Source organism: Nannospalax galili, unplaced genomic scaffold, assembly GCF_000622305.1.
Source record: "Nannospalax galili isolate Female #2095 unplaced genomic scaffold, S.galili_v1.0 scaffold125, whole genome shotgun sequence".
Lineage (NCBI taxonomy): Eukaryota > Metazoa > Chordata > Mammalia > Rodentia > Spalacidae > Nannospalax > Nannospalax galili.
In genome coordinates this window covers 1,989,312-2,004,182 of record NW_008354705.1, presented here as the reverse complement: position 1 = coordinate 2,004,182, position 14,871 = coordinate 1,989,312, and the positions used below count along the sequence as shown (strand labels likewise).

Genomic DNA, 14,871 nt, shown 5'->3' with positions numbered 1-14,871 from the left:
TTCCCTGAAAATGGAGTTATAGACGGTTGTTAGCCACCATAAGGATGCTGGGAACCAAACCTGAGATCTCTGCAAGAGCAGCCAGTGCTCTTAACTGTTGATCCACCTCTCCATCCCTTCATCACATTTTTTGTCTCCTATAATCTAAGTCCCTGTTGACTCTAAGACACAGAAATGAAAATGAGAAAGCAGATGCCTCATGTTAAGTGAGCTTTTTTCCCCTGTTCCATCTGACGTCTCTGACTTTGTCCAGCATTTGCTTCCTTTCACTTGCTCTGGTATAATCAGATCAGCGAAAAGCTAAAATCTATTGGTGAGAAATACCACAGTAGACCATCTTGGAATTTCAGTGAGCCTTGATTTCTCTCTCATTAGTGATAGAAAGTTTACATTCTAGCCAAGTGGTAACTGAATAAATGGATGCCACAGTGGACCTAGGCAGGGGTAGAGAAAGTCAATCTCAGTAATGGAGTTTGGAGTTCAATGTCCCTGGACATAAGCCACGGGGTTTTAAGCCAGAATTGAGACTCCTGATTAAAAGCCAGAATTCCTGAAAACTTTCTTTTTCACTTCTGAGAAAAGAAACTACTTTGTAAATCTACCTACTGGCACAGAAAGAAGTCAAGGAGCAAGAACTCTGACTCTGGGAACATGAGAGTTCAGGCTCCAAATAATAAAGTCAAAGTGCATACATACAAAAATACTTCCAAAGTGATACTCCCTAACCCTAACACCCAGATAAATCCTATGCAAGTAAATTCTACTAAAAACTAATTTAAAAACACAAAAGAATCAATATGCTACGAGCAAACAAAACAGCAAACAAAACAAACAGGTATATCAGAATGCTAATAATTGCAGCCTGTTAGTCTGAGAGAATGCAAAATGCATTTGATACAATTAAGGCATGCCATAAAGCCAAAAGATAAGAAATAGCTTTGTAAAATAAGCAGATTTTTTAAAACATATAGAGGACTTATAGAAATTAAACAACAACCAAGTAAAGAGAAAAGGTGTAGAAATGGAAAGACACAAAACATGTCACGTGAGATGTTACAGTAAAGAGAAAAGAGATTGCTTGGGAAAGTGAGGACTGACAGCTTCACAGAGCTTGTGACAAGCATGAGTTCTCATTGTTGTATGACTTTTCCCAGAGAGACACAAAGAAACGTCTATTTACTACAGATAGGGCGCTGCTGACAGACCAAAGAACCGATTCAGGTGGAGTCTGACGTAGTGAAGCGGTAAGTTTATTGGGGCTAATTACAGGGGCAGTGGTGGCTCAAGGGTGGCTGCAGCACTAACAGCCTGCCCAGGCACCAGTGAGAACTCAGAAAGGCTGGACCTTTGGAGTTCTCTGTACAATATGCAGGCAGCTCAGATGGCTGTAGGGAGAGCCTCCTCTCCTCTCCCCTGCAATTATTAGTTGCTTTTACATCCCTGGGGAGGGACCTTGTGAATTTTGTTAGTTTCAGGAGCATCCTGAGCTTGCTAATTTTTGTTTCCTTCCTGAAACATATGAGACTTCCTCATCCCTCCACAAGGGAATGTTTCTGTTAGGAAGAAGTAGCTGTCTATTATTCATATTGAAGTTGCAAATCATAGTATAAATTCACCTTTGACAATGGAAGCACACCAAGAGAACAGGGAAAAAATAAAAACACCTGGAAAGAAAGAGTGGATCACTTATGGAGAACAGTAATACAAGAGGAACTTTCATCAGCAGCAATAAGGTCAGGGGGTGGGGAGTAGAATGATCCTACAAATGCCACAATAGTGGAAAAATGAATCCCCCTCTTGATAACTCAATGTCAATGTAAGTCACCATCCCATAATCATTATAATCTAAAATCAACTTCAGATAAGTATAAAAAAACTTCATGATTTACTAATTTCTCCTGAAAGATAAACTGCAAATTAAAGCTACTTTGAGATCCCATCTACCATCAAGAAATCAAACAACACTAAATGCTGGCAGAGATGTGGAGAATCTATTCTCTGTTGGTGGGAATAGAAACTGGTATGGTACCATGGGAATCAGTATGAAGTTTCCTCAAAAAGATAGACATGATCTACTATATGACCAAGCGATACCACTCTTGGACATATACCCAAAGGGCTCTGTATTCTACTTCAGAGATACCTGTTCATCCATGTTCATAGATGCCCTATTTTCAATAGTTAGGACATGGAAACAGCCTTTAACCAATGAGTGGATAAAGAAGATGTGGTACATGTACAAAATGAAATTTTATTCAGATATAACAAAAAATTGAAATCTACAGGAAAATGGATGGAACTGGAAAAAAATGTTCTGAGTGCAGTAACTTTACTTAGAAAGACAAACACTGCATGGTGTCCATCATACGGGGATCCCGGCTTCTGTATTTAGATTGGTGTGGTACATTGGAGTACTTTAGAAGCCATGAGACTAGAAAAGAGCCAGTGGGGTGGAGATGCCTTAATGAAGGGGATAGGTTATATAAAAGTAAAATAGTGAGGGTGGAAAATTTTAAGTAAGGATGGGGGAGTGGGAGGGAGGGTTAACCAAAATGAAGAGTGTATAAAAAAGTTATATGGAAACTTACAACTTTGTGAACCAACTGAAAAATATCAGTTTCAAAAAAAAGTGTTAGAAAGGAGAAGGATATTGTAGATATCTAGTAATGTTGTTCCTAAGAGCCACATGTTACTGTATAAAAATTCTGTTGCCAGGCGTGAGACACTTCTTTATGAGCTGACCTTAGAGAATCCCCAAAGGTTCCCAAAACCTTTCCTCTTGTTTGTCGGCTAGAAATAGTTGATAGGAATCTATTGCTAAAAACTCTGCTTGCAAGACACAGAGATCAGTCTGGCGCTGAGCTGGAAGTTTCCTTCCTGTTGGTTACCTTCAGAGCGCCAGAAAGTTCTATGCAGGTTGCCACAGAAGAAAAGTTATTAGCAGTCTAACCCAGGTGTGAACCCGATGAACTATAACTTGCCAGGCAAGTTATGCCCACTGATGCAATAGTGGCACGATTTATTGTGGGGGTAACCAGCTGGTTTCTGATTGGATTTGAGGTTTACTCCAAAGGAGGGAATTTATCATAAACAGGATGAAAAATCCATGGTTAAAGAGGTCTTAGGCCCTCGTGAGGGTGGGGGAAGCTTACTACTATTGTTTAGATAAATTGAAAGTTTGATGCAAACTGCCTTTCAAATATTTACTTTTCTCCCCATGGACAAATGCTACTCTCAGCTTCTCATTGCCTTGAAAGGCAGCAAATTCAGAGACTCATGGCTGTTTAAAGTGTTGAGAATAAATGCTGACTGAGGAGTGCTCAGCTCTAAACAGGACATTTATACCACCCCCTCCAAGGCTCAGGGAACATCAGGGAAGAGGGGACAGAAAGAACGTAAGAGCTGGAAGACAGAGAGAAGGACTGTGAAGTACTATCTTCAGTGAGTGGCACAGCCATTGCAATCATGATCTCACAGACCTATGGTTGCCTGCGACAGACTGGGCCTGTCAATCACAGATCAAGGAGGGGCTCATGGGTCCCTACCCCTCCCTGTTTCAAAGACTGGCTACTGGTGGTCTAGGGGGTAGTCGTTGTCCTTAGTTGTGTATAAGCTGGGTGAGCCCAAAAGGCACCAATGGATAGTTGGAAACCCAGGGTCACACAAATGGCCCTAGTTAAACTGAGTGGCTCATAAAACCAAACAAAAAGACAAGAATGTAGGAAAGGATTTGTAGGGAGGAGGGGGGATGACAGGGCTGGGAGAGAGAAGAGAGGGCAGAGGGCAAGAGTAATCAGAATACATTACACACATGTATGAGATTGTCAGGATGAATTCAATGATGGTCACTGAAAAGGAAAATTAAAGGAGAAAAATAAAGAAGCAAGAGTAATGAAGGATGTGATATGTATGCACCTGGGTGCGGAGGCCCAAGGCGTCTTCCTTGGTAACTCTTCGCCATGTTTGTTTGTTTGTTTGTTTGTTTGTTTGTTTGTTTTGAGAACAGTGTCTCTCACTGAACCTGGAGCTTGTCCATTCAGCTAGACTGGCTTGCCAGCAAACCCAGTATTCTTCCTCTGTTTCTCCAAGTGCTGAGATTATAGCTCATGATGCTGTACCTGTTGGCACCTGGGGCTGGGACTGCAAGTCACCCAGCCTCCTTGATGGAGAAACTACTGGGTTCTTGGCCTCTCTGATATGAGACAGCCTTTATTGGACTGCTCCAAAAACAATCCAATAATTCCTCTCTTAATATATAGTCATCTTATTGGTTCCATTCCTCTAAAGAACCCTGGCTAGTACAGAAGGTTTTACATGGTATAATTTATGTAAAACATCACTTACCAATACATAAATATGTAAGAATGTTTCTAATCCATGCATAGAGTTACCTCACTACTGTGACACCATTCACACAGTCCATGTTGTAGGAATTTGGTCATACCTACATTTTACTTTCCTTGGAAAAAAATATTTGAGGCTACTATGGCAAATTTTAAAAAATATTTTATTTATTATTTTTATTTTAAGTGTATGAGTGTATTGCTAGCATGTATGTGAGTGCACCCGTGTCACGCAATGCCATGGAGGTCAGAAGAGAGCTTCAGATTCCCCTGGAACTGAAGTTAAGGACAGTTCGTAGCCACCATGTGGGTGCTGGGAATTGAACCTGGGTCCTCTGCAAGAGCAGTGAGCGCTCTTAAACGTGGAGCCATCTCTCCAGCCCCAATACTATGGCAAAATTTTAAGATTTGGTCTTGATGGTAGATTCAGGGCTATTTTTTCACTGGCGTTTAATGTCTTTTACAATAAAAAAATGAAAATATATTCGTTGGTGAAATCGACATTTTAACTGAGTTATGTTAGGTGATGTTTTCTGATAGCCTTGTCTCAGTGCCTAGAAGAATGCAGGAAATGAAAGATGTTTTATGAATGAGATCCGTGAAGAGACACTTTGAGATTCATTTTCTTTCTCTACATTCTCTATTAAACTCTATTTCATGCCTCTTCCCCCTCCTGTTCATTCTGCAGAGGAGGCCCTGATATATCTTGAACTTCCAAACAAAATGTGAATGACAGTACAGAAGGACAAAGGATAAAGCATAGTTCCTCTCCCAGACTCTCAGACTCACATTTATGTTGTGTCAAGGGGAGCTACAGAAGGCTCGTTTATCTCTGTGGCTCCTGGTTCACCCGCTAAGCTCATCTTTCACACATTAGAGAGCTAAAAACCTTCAGAGACTACAGCTTCCACCAGTAAATTAAACCCCTTACTTTGAGGCTTTGTTTCTGTTTGATTTTTTAGAATAATCTAAAATAAAAGTGCCTCTTAGACGATGAAGATTGTGACAGGTGACTTATTCCCCAATATCCCTAAATACACTTTGCAATTTTATTTTTTTATAACAAAAAAGAACATTTGAAAAGGAAGAGATATTCCTTCTATGTTTTCTGCATAAACAGCAAGGTAAAGGACTCTCTGTCTTCCATTATAATTTCAACAATGGCAATAATAACTGGAAACCACAGTAGACATGCTGTGTAGTTACTATCTGACTGGTATTGTCCATTACATTGTGCAGCAATTTAAAGGCAACATGTGTGCATTGCTGAGGTGAGTTCTTTATTTACACTTTCAGAATTTTAGCTTCAATTAAGTCTATATGCACTTGACTTACATTAACATCCCTGTTCCAGCCTCCTCTCCTAGCTGTACCTAATTTTGCAATGCAAACAAGATGGTTCACAAGTACCACCGGAGAATAAACTGTTAAGTAATACTGGACAACCAACAATGACCACCAGATAAAACTCACAGAGCAGAATAGCTTTAAATAAGAAGTCAATATAATTCATAGACAGCATATAAAAAATTTACTAGGTAGGTGGGACTATCCATGTCTGTAATCCCAGCACTCAGGGGACCAAGGCAAGAGGATTATCATGAGGTCAAGGCTATCCTGCACTACAGAGTGAGGTTCCATGTCCAAAACATAAAACAAAAACAAACAAAAGAAAAAAAACTTCACAGTTACTGAACTCCACATTTGTTACTGTAAACAGTAGTTCAGTCCAAGTACCTATTTTCACAGATGATAAAACAGGTCAACATGTATGTTTCTCTCACAATCAGCCCAAAACATAGAAAACACTACAGATAGCTCTTAGGATGTTGTGGCTGTCCACACAGTTACTCAGACTGGAAGTTCAGGTACGTTTCACCTCTTTATAAAGAGGCCTGATATCTAGGATAAAAACAGTCCCATTGTCAAATGCCTTATCTCCTCAAGAAGACAAAAATTAATATGGTTGTCAAACCAAACTCTTACTCTCAGATAACCTGGCGAGAAGTCCTTTTACCATATGACCCCAAATTTCCCAAAATGTCCACATTTGTGCAAATATCACACAGAGGAAAGCGTAGTGGTTAAGGGTGTAAGAAGTTGGCAAAAGTAAAGGCTGGAGAAACAATGAAGCAACAGAAAGGGACTCGTGACTGAGAAAAGCTGAATTATACAGGTTCTCTCAACACCACACTCAAGAAAAACACCTACTGGGAACAACCTATTCTAAGATTCCTTTTTCATACTTGCAAGTCCAAGGCAAAAGACGATGAACTAACAACATCAGTAAAATGCCTGACTTATTGAATTCCTGAGAAAGGATATTGATTTTAAAGGAGAATTTAATTAAAATGCTGCATCCGCTTTCATAGCTAATATATTCAAACCATCATCGAAAATAAAAGAAACAAAATTCCCCAAATCCCTATATCCTGAAGATAAACTTTATAAAACCCACTTACTTTATGACTTCTATTTAATAAACATTTTGTAGAATTTATTGATTTTTTTTACCAATGGTTGTGCTACCAAAACTGGACTCAATCCTAAAATTAAATAACTTTCTAAAATAATCCAAATCCTTAGCATAAAATCTGCTACTACAACTTAGCCACTGTTTAAAAAATACACTTACCTCAACAAATATAAAACACGGGATGATGGAATAACTTCGTTGAGTGTTGTTTCCTACAGCCATTTCTCAGACCATGTAGCAAAACTGCACTGTCTGAAATTGTCCAGGCTGAAATAGAAAAAGGTTGCACGGTAAAGGGCCATATCAGTTATAGATATGCAGGCTGCGTTCAAACAATGCAAAAAAGTGATCTACAGCACAGCCAAGCTAGATTAATAACCATCCCAAAGAAAAGCAAATATATACCAGCTATGAATAGTCATAGAGCAAAATTGACCAGGGTAGGGAGCTCCTTACGCCCACAGGTATAAAAGAATTCTAATATGCTGGCATTACATTGTGCCTTAACTCAGTAGACTGCCATCGTGTCATGTAAACACGGTTTCTGGCATAACACATTTGTTACTGTGTATTCTGCATGGAATTCCCCTATCTATGCCTAACTCTAGTTTACAGACTTCAGTCTGCTTGTTCGCTTCTGACCTTGCCTCTCCCGTTGGGGCCAGCATCCACTACAGGCAGTAATCTCTCACACACCTTTCCTCCATTATTTGCCCTGGCTTCCTTGACTACGCAGCCATGTACTATTTGGGGTTAATACATTACTGACCTGTCTCTCTGGGTTCCCTCTGACCTGTGTGTGTGACCACAATATGAAACATTAAAGCAGCAATCCACTCTCCTCACTTACGAGAATGGAGTCGCTGGACAACAGCACATTGCTGGTAAATATTTTATCAGACGTTCTCTGTCTTGCTTTAAGCTGAAAATATTCTATTAAGAGACAGATTAATTTAGGTTCCTCTTGACAAAATACAATGAAGTTCATATTTTAGCTTTTTACAAAACTTTCCAGATAAAAAGAAACTTCCCATGACATCTTTTAAAACATTTTATTAAAGTTTTTGTATATGAGTGTATTGCCTTCATGTATATAAGTGCACCTGTGTCATGTAATGCCTATGGAGGTCAGAAGGGGGCATTGAATTCCCATGGAACTGGAGTTACAGGCAGTTGTTAGTTGTTATGTGGGTGCTGGGAATCAAACCCAGGTCTTCTGCAAGAGCAATCGGTGCTCTTAACCACTGAGCCAACTCTCCAGCCCCATTTTTATAAATTATTACATTTTATTTATTTAGTTGTGTGGGGAGTGTCCATGTGTGAGAGTGTGTATGCCACAGTGTTTCATGTGGAAGGGTCAAAGGACAACTTGTGAGAGTCATTTTTCTCCTTCCACCATCTGGGTCCCAGGTATCAAACTCAGGTCATCGGGCTTGGTGGAAACATGTGTTTACCTGTTAAGCCATCTCACCTGCTCCATGGCATCTTCTATTTCTATGAAGCATGACATGTATGTGCTCCTGACTGCTACTCATTATTTTTCACTCGCTCTGTGTCTGTCTAATTCCTACCAACAGTTCCTGTGGACTGTAGCATGAAGAGCGACACAGGACCTATGGGATGATGGGGTTGGCCGACTACTCCTGTTAACATCTTTAGTTCATTTCTCTTTACTAAATCCCCTTGCACCTTAGTTTTTCCTGAATGAAACTTGAAATTTTTCTCTTTTGAAGATGCCAAGTACTCACCTGTTAATGACAACTTCTTCTGATCAAATATAATCTTATATGCTTTGTAATTCCTATTGATCGCAATATTCAAATTTAAGTCTTAGGCAATGCTTAAAAATTAAAATGGACATTATATGTATGTAATAATATCCACAATGCTTTATCATTCAACTATGGGATTTAGGAGGAACTCATATTTTCTTTATTAAGAAAGGAAACATGGGGGCTGGAGAAATGACTCACAGTTAAGAGCACTGACTGCTCTTGCAGAAGACCTGGGTTTGGTTCCCAGCACCCACATGGCAGCTAACAACTGTCCGTTACTCCAGTTCCAGGGGATCCAATGCCCTCTTCTGGCCTCTTTGAGCATTGTGTATACATGATGCACTTAGATACATACAGGCAAACCACTCATGTATGTAAAATAAAAATAAATAAGTAAAAACAAAACTAAAAAGTAAAAGAAACACGCTTCACACATTAAATTAAAAATCATGCATTATTTCACTCATTTTTACTTAATTCATACACCTTAGCACTCACTTGTCAGAGTTATGATTCAGATGAGATGTGCTCTCCTGGCATCAACTAAATCCAGTGCCACACATATGAAGATGAAAAATTACTCATGGCCAGGTAAGAAGGAGTTCCAGGAAAAGCAAAGACATTAGACACATAGTATTTTGTGTGGATTTTCATAGAATTCATAAATAACAACAAAATGAACACTACAAGAGAAATTTGGGGGCTTTGTATAAAATTCTCTTTAATATTTATTTTCATACCAAATACAATCTAACTTTTTATTGGCATGTGGTATAAGATGTGTGTGTGTGTGTGTGTTATATGATGGCTACACTGAAGCCTATTTCATATAGCATACAATATTATCATTCTAAGTTCACTATTCAAGAATAGTTTTGTGAACTAACCAAGTTGTATAACTGTCACATAAAAGCTTAAACCATAAAAGCTTAAGTCTTACCATCAATTCTTTCCCTACCTCCTGAGTTTGGTCAACCATAAACCTGCTTCCTGAACTTATAGATTTCTATTTTCTAGACATTTCTAATGAATAGACTCATACAATATGTTATCTCTTGCTCCTGGAATAGTTCAGCTAGACTAATGTTTAAGAGTTCTTTTCATGTTATAGCACAGACCAATATTTTCCCTTTGTTTTTTTTGTATATGGGTATGCGCGCATGTGTGTAGGTACACATGTGTGATATATGTGTGAAAGTCGGCAGACAACCTCAGGTGTCATTCCTTAAGACCTATCTACATTGCCTTTTGAGACATGGTCTCTTATTGGCTTGAGGATTGCTGATTCCACCAGGCAGCTGGCCAGGGCTCCTCTTATTATCACAGTATTCACTGTTCAGCTGTACAACCTTGACCAAATGGTGGAAATTTATATTGTCTCAAGATTTTGCTATATCCAATATGATATTACAACCAGTGTCATGAATAATGATACTAAGAGTAGCTATGTATAAATATTTCTGTGGATTTATTTTTTCATTTCTCATAGGCAGATTTCCTTTAGAATAGTTGGACCATATGTTAAATCACATTTATTTTTAAAAGGCCTTTTTCAATGTCTTCCAAAATGATTATGCCCTTTTACATTCCCATCAGTAATAGAGGAGTGTTCTCATTTCTTCACACCCTTAATATAAAATTTTTATGGTCTACCTTTTTTATTATAGCAATTCCAGTATATATGAAATGATATCTCATTGTGGTTTTGAATTTTCATTTTTCTAATAATAAATGATATAGGTAATCTTTCCATGTATGTACTAGCCTCGTTATATCTCCTTTTGTGAAAAGTCTGTTCAAATCTGTGATTTTTGAGATTGGGTTGTTCACTGTATTATTTTCAGTGTGTAAGGGTTCTTTTTATATTCTAGACATGTGTCATTTATCAGATATGTGTTTCATAATTGTTTCCTTCCAGATCTTGCTTGCCTTTCAGTTTTCTTAATGGTATACTTTATATGCATATTTTACTAGTATAATGTTTTTAATTAGAGACTTTAATTTCAAAGACCATTGAATACAGAAATTTATTACCCTATTATACTGATCCAGATTTTCAACTACACCTTAAAAATATAGAGGATACAAATCAATGGCAAGATAAAATGTTTTACAATTATTAGAAAAGACCAACAGAATAGGTATAGTAAATAATTTATGGAAGCAACATACATCACTAATGAACATGTGAAAATATTTACAAATGCAATTATGTCAGGTTATGAAAACTAAAACAGACCACATTGAGATATTTCACATCTCTCAAAGTGGTAAAGCTGAAAATCTGATAGCCCAAGTGTTGAACCTTATTGAGCAACAGATCTTTTTCCACAAGGCTGGCGGGAATGCCTTTTGGTATAAATCAGTCACTCTGAATAGTGACTCAGAAGTATTAAAGTGAAAGATTCTCAGTTCCTTACCATATAATGAAACCTTTAAGAAAGTCTCAGGATCCAAAGCCCTTCTGCATCTCTGTACATGAGAACTGAGTATTCGAGAAACAAACTAAGAACAATCTATTTCCAGTAGATTCCTTATTCTTAGGGAAAAATGCAACTAAGGAGGTGAAATAGCTCTATGCTAAAAACAACAAAATATTGATGAAAGAAATTAAGACACCAAAAAAAGGAAAAGGCATCCTATATTCATGGATTAAAATAATATGTTTAAAATGTCCAGACTACCCAAAATAATCTACACGTTTGATGTAATTCCTTTCAAAATTTGGAGGGCATTTTACACAGAAGTGGAGGCACACAATCCTAAAATTCTTATAGAACCAGAAAAGAGCACAAGCAGCCAAAGTAATCCTGAGCAAAAAGGATAAATTTGTTTATATATATGCTAAATATTTGTATACATATACGCATACAAATTTATCCTTTTTCAAAATACGTTACAGAGGCAGTGCGGCTGAATCAACTTTTGTTGTGGCTTTCAACTTTTTCACTTGTTTCAGGGTATTTGCCATTGTTCCTTGAAGCATTTGTGTGATGGCTACTTTATGGTTCTTTCCAGATGATTCTAATACTTATGTCACAGTAAGAATTCATGTACTTTGATTGTCTTTTCTCATTTGGTTTGAGATACTCCTCTCTCTTATTATGAAGCATGTATTCTCACTGAAGCCTGCTTTATCATCAGGCTCAGGGTTTATTTAAGTCCTATGTTCTAACATGCCTGCTCTGACACTGCTCCAGTGTGCTGCCATGTAAAGGGAAGTCCAGGCCCTTCCAGGGGGTCTCCTAAGATCCCGAGTTGGAAGGACCCTTGCTCCTGTTACAGGCTTCCTATTAGGCCCCCACTGAAACCACCCTGGTCTATGTGAGGGTAGTTGGTCTTTATTACTCCCCATGTGACCCCTGCTGAAATTGTGGGACAGCAGCCTTGTTTTCCATAAATAACACTAAAACTGCTGACTTTCCATCCTATGCTGTCTATAGCACCCAGTGAGGAGAAGGAAAGGATGCCTGTTAGAGAGGGAGTTCTTGCCACTGCCTCTCTCCAACGTCATTGCAGCAGTGAAGATATTCATTACTCTTCGACTTAAAATGAGGCTCCCCATTCCCTACTTGGCCTTCTGTGCCATGACTGCAGGGGGAGTCTGAGGGATCTCCTTGTAGCCTGGCAAGCCTGAAAGTCCAGGATCATCTCAGCCTTTGCTGGCAGGGATGGTGCTTGACTTGAGTTCAAGAACGTATTATTTAGAAGTTTCCTGGCTGATTGGGCTTTTCCTGACCCTTTGACGGCTTTACTTGGGACTTTAAAAAGTTGTTCCCTTTGATGTTTCGATACTAGAAAACCTGACACCTATAATCTGAAATATATGAGGAAAAAGGAATATACCAGGAACTCATCACTGTGTTGCTCCTTTATTCTGAGGTCCTGGAAGAATCAGTTTGTCTGTCTCTCTTGTCTTTTGCTGGCTTTATATTTAATGTCCAAAGTGTCCAGTTGTGCTAATTGAAAGGATAGGGAAAAGGAGTAGTCCACTGCCTCAGATGCTGACAAGCTGTCAGGAGTATTTTTTGAAGTAGTACCACATTTGGCAGCCAGCCAGATTCTTGGGTCAGCCAGCCCTAATGAGTATGAACTCATTAGGCTTCAAACCGTATTTGTTGATGTCCCTCTTTTTCATGAATTGCCAAATTCATGCCAGATATTCCAGTAGATGTGACTAGAATCAATGAGCTATTCAAATTCCCTGTTCTGTTCTGCAGGAGCTAACAGGGGTCAAGAAGAGAGCGAAAAACAAATACACAAATAAGTGTAACGACATATTACAGGTACTGACAAAAAGAAAGAAAGATAAAAGTGGCATCAAAGAATGATCAGTCAGTGGGACTGGAGAGATGGCTCAGAGGTTAACAGCACTGGCTGCTCTTGAAGAAGACCTGGGTTAGTGTCCATCACCCACATGGTGGCTAACAACCATCCATAAATTCCAGTTCAGAGGAATCTGGCACTCTCTCCTGGCCTCCTCAGGCATTGCATGACATGGGTGCACTTACATATATACATGCAGGCAACACACTCATACACATAAAATAAAAATAATAAATAAAATATTTTTTTAAAGAATGATCAGTCAGTTCTAATTACTGGAGTCAGAGATCTATTTTCCATTAGACACACAGTACCCAAAACTCAGAATACTTTTTAGGAACTTACAAAAATGTTATGCACCTGTGTGTGCGATACCTGTACAGGCAAGAAGAGGGCATTGGATTCAGTTCCCAAGTCCTCTGAAAGAGTAGCCTGTACTCTTAACCATCTCTGCAGCTCCTAGACCATGACTGACTGTTTTGAGGCTTTGTCCTGATCATTGCTGTCTTCTTAGCACTATCTCTGGCCTTTACACACAAGATGCCATAGAAGGCAGTCATCCTTCAACCCAGGTGTGGCAACCGGTAACATCCATAGACATTGCCCAATGTCCCCTTAAAGCAGAGACCAAAAGAGGGGTGTGGACCACCCCTGACAGAGAATCAATAACATAGGATAAAAGCACAGGCTGCATGATAGGAAATTTTTCTGCTGTTTTAAAAACTGCTTCGTCTGGGATAAAGTACACAGTTTGGACCCAGGGAACACTGGATTTTACCTAGTGCATAACAAAAATAAATCTGCACAGTGTCAAGGGGCCTTTACCAGCATTTGGAGAAATAAAGGGATTGTGGAATCCAGAGACTACACTGAGACAAACAAAAAGCCCCCTTAATATACAGCTATAACCACCCTGAAATTAAAGGGAAAGCAATGATGGATAACCCTTTAGGCTCAGTTCCTAAGGCTTTGTAAAGAACCCATGAGGACAAAAAAGTTTAAAGAGCTCACTTCCCTCTGCTTCCCTGGGCTGCGCTGCCCACCAGCCTCTTTCCTGGGCACTGGGGCTGACCTCTCAGCCTGGGGCCACCACTGCTTCCTGATCCCTTGCATCCAGACAGACCCAGTTCCTTCTCCTGGTCCCCAGGAGACCTCTGGGCCTGGTACCTCCCTCACCTCCCTCTGCTTCACTGGGCTGCACAGCCCTCCAGCCTCTTTCCTGGACACCGGGGCTGACCTCTCAGCTTCCTGATCCTTTGCATCCAGACCAACACAGTTCCTCAGTGAGGTCCCCAGGAGCCCTTGGGGCCTCTTCCTGCCTCCATCCCCCTTTGCATCTCTGGGTGGCACAGCCACCAGCTGCCCTAGACCAGCATTTTTCCTGGGCCCTGCTCCCAGTCCAGTCCAACTCCCAAATTCCTGAGGCCAAAATCTTTCCTGGAGGGACCCAGACCTTAACCTTAGGAGAAAGCCTGAGAGCATCTGATTCTCATCTGACTTGGGCCTCCGTGGGAACTCTTGAAGACAAAAGGAATCTGGCCCCTCCAATATAAAATCAAAAGAGAGAACCAGAAGCTTAGAGAAACCAGCTTTTCATACCCAAAAAGTAAACCAAAAAGGTACATAAAGTTCACAAAAAGAAGCAGACCTAAACTTGAAGGCTGGAGTCTCACACAAGAATCAGAAACTACAAAAGAAATTCACATGTCAAAATCACAGAGAAAAAATAATAACATGAAAAACCAAAATAACGTATCCCCACCAAATACCAATAGTCCTCTAGAGGAGTACAATGAGAACCCCCTGGAGAGAATACAGGACATGGAACTCAAAAGAACAGTTATAAACATGGTAAAATAATTCAGTGAATTTAAAGAACACACACACAAAAAAAAGAAATCAAAGAACTGAAGGAAGATAGGGATAAAATTCTGAATGAATTTGAAAAGAG

The 14,871-nt window shown here is 39.5% G+C and overlaps 1 protein-coding gene across 2 annotated transcripts in view; it reads right to left on the bottom strand.

The window, feature by feature from the left end:
- The window catches only part of Plppr1 (phospholipid phosphatase related 1), a 301,822-nt gene that overhangs the window by 127,117 nt on the left and 159,834 nt on the right, over positions 1–14,871 (bottom strand). For both annotated transcript variants that reach the window (XM_008851906.2, XM_029555427.1), the window contains exon 2: positions 6,979–7,086. In XM_008851906.2, the coding sequence (XP_008850128.1) occupies positions 6,979–7,041 (63 nt within the window). In that variant the 5' untranslated portion in view covers positions 7,042–7,086. The remainder of the gene's footprint in view (positions 1–6,978; positions 7,087–14,871) is intronic.